We start from the raw sequence: 8,191 nt of genomic DNA on the forward strand, positions 1-8,191 counted from the left end.
TCACTATTGGTGAGACGGTTGAGCGCTATTCTGTAAGTCGAAGTGACATCTTCAGCCAGCTTTTAGCTGCCATCCTTGACAGAGCTGCTGGTATTTCACACAAATTTCTCCGCCCATGCAGCAGTGCAAGCCTCGCAGGCTAACTACGGTAGAAGAACCGCGTTCCTTTCTGGGGATCCGTCACAAAGGAAGTTGAGATAAGCATATCAAAGTCTAATGTAAACACTATGATACGTCTAATTAACAGGAAGCGCCAGCCGAAAAGGCACACACTACGGAGCTGACCCATGTTCAGCACAAATTTGCAGCCGTCGAGGACAACGTGGATGGACGAGACATGCAATGCCCCCTTGTGCCTGCGAGGAAACCAGGACTGTTGTGCTGCTTTCAAGGAAAAATGACTACTAGACCCTTAATGTGTGGTGGCCCCTCAGGTGTCCACCTCACTTTGTCCGACTGAAAAGTGGCATTTTATTTCTTCAGCTGACAGCAGCATTTTCTTGCGAGATACTCACAATTTGTTCAATAATATTCGGTTTTACTCCTCAAACAAACTTCTGTGCATGAAGAGTTAAGCTCTACGTAAATCTTTATCGCGTATAGTGCAACTTGTTCCTGCACTTCTGGAATGAACGTGTCGCCGAGGGATTGTACCCAATCTTGGGCCATGATTTAATGGGTTACGCGTCGGGTGTTTTAATGTGGCACATCGCCTGCACTGACAAGGACGTTTGCCGAGCCCTTTGTTCTCGGCTTTCAGCAGTTATCGCTCTGTTCTACTGGGTAAGTTGCAGAAGCTTTATCTTTCTCGAACTATGCAGGGTGTCCCAACTATCATGCACCAATATTTAAATATATGCGAATGTCACGTAGCTGAACAGAACCAAGGTATTGTCATTTGCCGTCGCTTGGAGATGCTCAGGTTAATTTTTGCACTCCGCGTAAATACATAATTATTTTCAGTTTATTAATCATCTTCTCTTATAATTAGGTGAAAGGTGTCAATGAGAAAATTGTACAGTAATATGAAAAACTCTCGATAACGCTTTCTGTTTCTCAATACGTGCTACATAAAAGGGTTTTTCCGTAGGTGAAAGGAGCCCGTGAATACACGCAAAGTGCCTCAAGAGGCTAGTCGATTGGCGATTTTGCGTACATTCGCGGGCTTCTTTCACGGTCGAAAAAAAAACAGCACTTTTGTGTAGCACGTTTTGAGCAACAGAAAGCTTTATCGGGAGTTTTTCTTTTTCAACACGCACGCACGCACGCACGCACGCGTACACATGAAATCCCAGTTATAATTTTATCCTAACAGACAGCACTTACAACATTCACCATTCCCGAGGGACGCATTATCATTGAGGGACACGTATTCCTGAAAGTGCACTATTAATAGGAAGCTTTCTGAAAAATTTCAGTCATGACGACTTGAGACCAAAAGCGAGGAAGGCTCCCATAGTTCTACAGCAGTATGGACAACAATTTTGTTAGGAATCTTGTTAGAAATTTGTGCCTTGATATGGAAGAAGCTCGGAATGCCGACTACGTTACTTACTAAGACGCAAGAAGTATTTGACGAGTGCCTTGCATTAAAACTATTGATCGGGTGGGCCGAGAATGGAAATTATACGAATAGAAGCAGAAGTAATCGTGCACTGACCAAATGCAACTTTGAGCGGAAAGTCCAAAGTTCATACTAGAGAACTTCAATTAGCCCATTCAGAACTTCGCGCAGTGCCAGTTTACTGTGAATGGAGGATTGCTAAATAATAACATGCAGCAATGAAATCAACAACGATAATCGCAATGGCGACTGTATGGCTGTGGGTACAGAAAGAAAGGCACACCTCAAAAATCTGCTGTTGAGATCACGGACACACAGGTTATCTGGCTAGGTGGGTTCATAAGTGTAGTACAGCAGACATGCATTATACTACTTCGCGTTGCTATGTAAATCAAAGGCTACCAAAACTTGAAAGCAGCGAGAAAAGTTCCTGAAGGGTGTTTTGTTTTCTTAGCACAACGGGGGGGGGGGGCGCTGGCTCAGACGCTTAGCAACAAAATTACTGGATTGAGCAGAGGGTTTCACTGCATTAACCATCCATCATAACAAGCACTTAGTCTCCGTTTGACTGGTATTGCTTCTCAACACGCACAAATGGAAAGTTAAGAAAAATTTCTGAAGGATTATATGGGGATAGCTTCAGGGGACCTTATTCAAAATGAGTACAGGAAGAGGTTCTGGAGTTACAAACCTGTCGGGGTGACATCCTACAAGTAATCAACAATATATTAATTAACTTGTTATTGCGAACATACAGTGACAAGAAAGTACACAAGTTTAAATAGCAAATAATTAGGCAAAACAAATGTCTACAATATGTGAAGTGCAAGAGTAGTATAAACTAGGTATGTACAACACAAATGAAAGCTGTAGATTTTCTGAAAAGAGAAACTGAAGACTAAGGAACATAAGTTAATCAGGGCACAATATGAAAAACATAACCATAAGTAAACGTTGAAGAATGTAAAATAAACAAGGTTACACTATATATTCACGTCATGTATAGTGTAGACGTCATACTGATTACAGCACACGTAAACTAGAATATAGGAAACTACACGCTTACCGCGCCAACTATGCGACACAGTGACTTCAGTGCCACATTCCCACTTTGCTGAACAATTACATGAAAGACAATATTGATATTATGAGCGTGAATGTAAGAGAATTGGAAAAAAATGTTTAATTAAACATCAGAGTCTTTTAGTTATGAACACGGAACGCGAATCTTCTAATATTATTTTGATATGTACTTTCTTGGCCAGAATTTCTTTTCAATGAGAAAGCGTCAAGTGACCCATTGAGCGAAAAATCCGCCGTCTGTAGTCTGTAACAGCGAAACGGCGCCTAAAAAGCCATCGGCTGAGACGCCACGTCACGAACACGCATCAACGGAGCAGAGTGGGAGAAAGGGCAACGATAGCGTGCGAGGTGTCGCGAGAACGGAGAGGGCATCACCACGTCAGTCTCGCTCTTGCTGCCGGAAGCCAGCGCGCCGCGCCCGAGCCAGCACCGCGGGCCAGCACTGCCGCTTGCTGGCTCGGGCAGCACGTACCGCTATGGTACTCGCAGCATAAACCTCGAAGGACCGCTCAGCGACATTAATCTTAATGCTTTCGCATTCACAACTCACAAGAAGTGCTTAGGTATCCTCAGATTTTGAATGAATGATGTACGGTCTGAAGTTATATACTTGATCATTTTGTGTTCAGTACTTCTTATTTTTGACAGCGACTTTGCTTCTCGCAAATTTCATTTACGCAATTTTACTCTTCAGCTATTATATATTACAGAGCTTTTTGTTGTTTTTTCTAGGAATATTATGGTTTCCTTCTTACTGGAATGTATATCTACATTTCACAACTGTATTTGGCGTTTCTTTTTTCTTGAGGACCTCTTCTGCATCACCTGCTCTATCCAGAAGGGGGAAGAGGGCCAGTCAGGGGTGGCTATACAGCAGTTGTCCTCTCCTCATCCATTAATGATGGAAACAAAGTATTTTATTCTGTTCACAGATAAAATATTCACTATTGGTGAGACGGTTGAGCGCTATTCTGTAAGTCGAAGTGACATCTTCAGCCAGCTTTTAGCTGCCATCCTTGACAGAGCTGCTGGTATTTCACACAAATTTCTCCGCCCATGCAGCTGTGCAAGCCTCGCAGGCTAACTACGGTAGAAGAACCGCGTTCCTTTCTGGGGATCCGTCACAAAGGAAGTTGAGATAAGCATATCAAAGTCTAATGTAAACACTATGATACGTCTAATTAACAGGAAGCGCCAGCCGAAAAGGCACACACTACGGAGCTGACCCATGTTCAGCACAAATTTGCAGCCGTCGAGGACAACGTGGATGGACGAGGCATGCAATGCCCCCTTGTGCCTGCGAGGAAACCAGGACTGTTGTGCTGCTTTCAAGGAAAAATGACTACTAGACCCTTAATGTGTGGTGGCCCCTCAGGTGTCCACCTCACTTTGTCCGACTGAAAAGTGGCATTTTATTTCTTCAGCTGACAGCAGCATTTTCTTGCGAGATACTCACAATTTGTTCAATAATATTCGGTTTTACTCCTCAAACAAACTTCTGTGCATGAAGAGTTAAGCTCTACGTAAATCTTTATCGCGTATAGTGCAACTTGTTCCTGCACTTCTGGAATGAACGTGTCGCCGAGGGATTGTACCCAATCTTGGGCCATGATTTAATGGGTTACGCGTCGGGTATTTTAATGTGGCACATCGCCTGCACTGACAAGGACGTTTGCCGAGCCCTTTGTTCTCGGCTTTCAGCAGTTATCGCTCTGTTCTACTGGGTAAGTTGCAGAAGCTTTATCTTTCTCGAACTATACAGGGTGTCCCAACTATCATGCACCAATATTTAAATATATGCGAATGTCACGTAGCTGAACAGAACCAAGGTATTGTCATTTTCCGTCGCTTGGAGATGCTCAGGTTATTTTTGCACTCCGCGTAAATACATAATTAGTTTCAATTTATTAATCATCTTCTCTTATAATTAGGTGAAAGGTGTCAATGAGAAAATTGTACAGTAATATGAAAAACTCTCGATAACGCTTTCTGTTTCTCAATACGTGCTACATAAAAGTGTTTTTCCGAGGGTGAAAGGAGCCCGTGAATACACGCAAAGTGCCTCAAGAGGCTAGTCGCTTGGCGATTTTGCGTACATTCGCGGGCTTCTTTCACGGTCGAAAAAAAACAGCACTTTTGTGTAGCACGTTCTGAGCAACAGAAAGCTGTATCGGGAGTTTTTCTTTTTCAACACACACGCACACACACACGCTCGTTCATACGCACGCACGCGTACGCATGAAATCCCAGTTATAATTTTATCCTAACAGACAGTACTTACAACATTCACCATTCCCGAGGGACGCATTATCATTGAGGGACACGTATTCCTGAAAGTGCACTATTAATAGGAAGCTTTCTGAAAGATTTCAGTCATGACGACTTGAGACCAAAAGCGAGGAAGGCTCCCATAGTTCTACAGCAGTATGGACAACAATTTTGTTAGGAATCTTGTTAGAAATTTGTGCCTTGATATGGAAGAAGCTTGGAATGCCGGCTACGTTACTTACTAAGACGCAAGACGTATTTGACGAGTGCCTTGCATTAAAACTATTGATCGGGTGGGCCGAGAATGGCAATTATACGAATAGAAGCAGAAGTAATCGTGTGCTGACCAAATGCAACTTTGAGCGGAAAGTCCAAAGTTCATACTACAGAACTTCAATTAGCCCATTCAGAACTTCGCGCAGTGCCAGTTTACTGTGAATGGAGGATTGCTAAATAATAAAATGCAGCAATGAAATCAACAACGATAATCGCAATGGCGACTGTATGGCTGTGGGTACAGAAAGAAAGGCACACCTCAAAAATCTGCTGTTGAGATCACGGACACACATGTTATCTGGCTAGGTGGGTTCATAAGTGTAGTACAGCAGACATGCATTATACTACTTCGCGTTGCTATGTAAATCAAAGGCTACCAAAACTTGAAAGCAGCGAGAAAAGTTCCTGAAGGGTGTTTTATTTTCTTAGCACAAAGGGGGGGGGGAGGGGGGGGGCGCTGGCTCAGACGGTTAGCAACAAAATTACTGGATTGAGCAGAGGGTTTCACTGAATTAACCATCCATCATAGCAAGCACGTAGTCTCCGTTTGACTGGTCTTGCTTCTCAACACGCACAAATGGAAAGTTAAAAAAAATTTCTGAAGGATTATATGGGGATAGCTTCAGGGGACCTTATTCAAAATGAGTACAGGAAGAGGTTCCGGAGTTACAAACCTGTCGGGGTGACATCCTACAAGTAATCAACAATATATTAATTAACTTGTTATTGCGAACATACAGTGACAAGAAAGTACACAAGTTTAAATAGCAAATAATTAGGCAAAACAAATGTCTACAATATGTGAAGTGCAAGCGTAGTATAAACTAGGTATATACAACACAAATTAAAGCTGTAGATTTTCTGAAAAGAGAAACTGAAGACTAAGGAACATAAATTAATCAGGGCACAATATGCAATACATAACCATAAGTAAACGTTCAAGAATGTAAAATAAACAAGGTTACACTATATATATTCAAAGTATTGAACCTGTAGATAGTAGTTCGGTTAGCAAATGTTTCTTGACGTCTTTATTGGGTGTTAGGCTATATAGTGCAAAGGGCTTTAGTGCGAGATGGTAGTTCTTTCGCGTATTTAATACCCATACAAAGAGCAGTGAATCTTCCATAATTACTGTTTATTCAGGGAAGTGAGAAATTGTTCTTAGACGAATCTCTTATATTTTTATGGTTAGTAAGAGAACTATTATTTCTGTCTAAGAAGACTTCATGGGTGAGCATGCGGTACATCAGTAAATTGGGGTGAAACATTTAACGTAATGGTAGGATGCTTAAAGAGCCGTAAATTAGAACTGCGTACTTCATATAACTACAGAAATTGACAAACTTCGGAGCTTGTTGTAAATGTTGCAGATGCATTATGGGCGTAGACTGTGTGTTTCCGCAATCTGAGGTGCAATATTGCAAGTGGAAATTACACATTTGCAATAAAGTAAAATATTTTTGTGTCGTGGCATACAGGAGCCTGTTAAAATTAGTGTGCTTAAACCAAAGCAATTTTTTGGCACCATATGTCAGAATAAGTTAAACTAAAGGTGATGGTATAATTTAACACCAAAAACACAACCTCAACTGAAGCTAAACGGACATGAGTTTCTAGAAAGAGTGGCATTGCAGGGCGTATTACACGGTTATATGTATGAAAAATATAGCGAAAATAGGTTGCTTAGGTCGGAATGCACTCGATTTATTACTGTTTTTAGGCCTTCCCACGTTGCAAAAGTAACGGTGTCATCAGCGTGTACTATGGATGAGGGACTAGTTAAACTGCGAGGAAGATCATTAAATACATAACGAATAATAGAGGGCTTAAAAGCCAGCCTTCTGGAACAGCTTTCATTACTTGTTTGGTATGCGAACCACTGATACCTACAACTTGAGTTATGTTAGTTACATGGAAGAAAGGTTAAGAATGAATGTGGTGGCTGATGGTGTCAAACGCGACAGTCAGTATTCAAAATTCAGTATCTTTATTCCTCCAGAAGGCGGACATGAATTCATTGGAGTTCGTGGGGAGTTTGTAGAAGAAAGCGCGCATATTCTGGTTGTTTGGCTTAGTGGGGCTCGGAAAATTTGCAATAGCTCTGTATAACTTGCAAATTAATAAATTAAGGAGCAGATGCAATGTGCAAGGAGCCTGCTGCCCATAACTTAATTGCTTTGCTTTAAGTCTGTCAATAAGGTAAATGCGCCAGAAATGCTCTGCTATATTTGCGTGGGGGACTGCGGATTTCAGGAACGCTATATGCATTGTCTATTATAGCGTCACCACGAAAGAAATCTACGGGGCTACCACTGCGTGGTTTAGTTTTCAATGTGCCTTGGTCTTACACCTTTCGTGAATAGGTTAATGTAATCTCGATGGTAGCCTGAAGGTAGCTTTGCCAACTTACATGATTCAGGACTTCCCCCGCCGAATGTGGTCCCGCTCGCGATAAGCAGCGCGGCAAGTACAGCGTGACTGGCCATGTCAGTGCTGCAGGCCACTCGTGTCTATAAAACAACGGTACTTGAGCTCAGTACGAAAAAATGCGGGCCTTTCGAGCTTCTTTGTTCGGATGCCTTTTGTTTCTTATTTTTCCGGCGTTTCTGCCAACTTGGAGCCCTTTTTGTGAAACCTATTCATGTGAAGCCACATGTTTCGTGCTGAATGCTAAGTCCCCTTTTATGAGCGTAATGACGTGCTTTGTTCATTTGAAGACTGTATGATAGCTTTCACACGAATTCTGCCACATAAACTCAAGAGCCTTTGTCAAACGTACCGTTCTTTCTATAATACAGGGTGCTGCAAACGTTGATAAACAAAGAAGGTGCCTGATTTAAACTGTAAAGAAAGACTGACTTCGCCTTCAAAAGAAAGTGAAACCTGTAAGCTGATCCCTATGAATCTAAAGCAGGAAAGAGCGGCAAGACCGGCGTAAACATTACACTCGCCTACTTAGTCGACACTAGTAAACCTGTTAGGCTAAGCAAAAAAAAA

At 42.1% G+C, this 8,191-nt stretch overlaps 1 protein-coding gene across 1 annotated transcript in view; it reads right to left on the reverse strand.

Moving 5' to 3' along the window:
- LOC142560195 (uncharacterized) overlaps positions 1-7,697 on the reverse strand; it is a 64,230-nt gene extending 56,533 nt beyond the window's left edge. Inside the window, exon 1 of the mRNA XM_075672117.1 lies at positions 7,605-7,697. Coding sequence (XP_075528232.1) covers positions 7,605-7,680 — 76 coding nt within the window. The 5' untranslated portion in view covers positions 7,681-7,697. The remainder of the gene's footprint in view (positions 1-7,604) is intronic.
- Positions 7,698-8,191: the final 494 nt, after the last annotated feature.

This window comes from Dermacentor variabilis, chromosome 1 (assembly GCF_050947875.1).
Source record: "Dermacentor variabilis isolate Ectoservices chromosome 1, ASM5094787v1, whole genome shotgun sequence".
In the NCBI taxonomy this organism is placed as follows: domain Eukaryota; kingdom Metazoa; phylum Arthropoda; class Arachnida; order Ixodida; family Ixodidae; genus Dermacentor; species Dermacentor variabilis.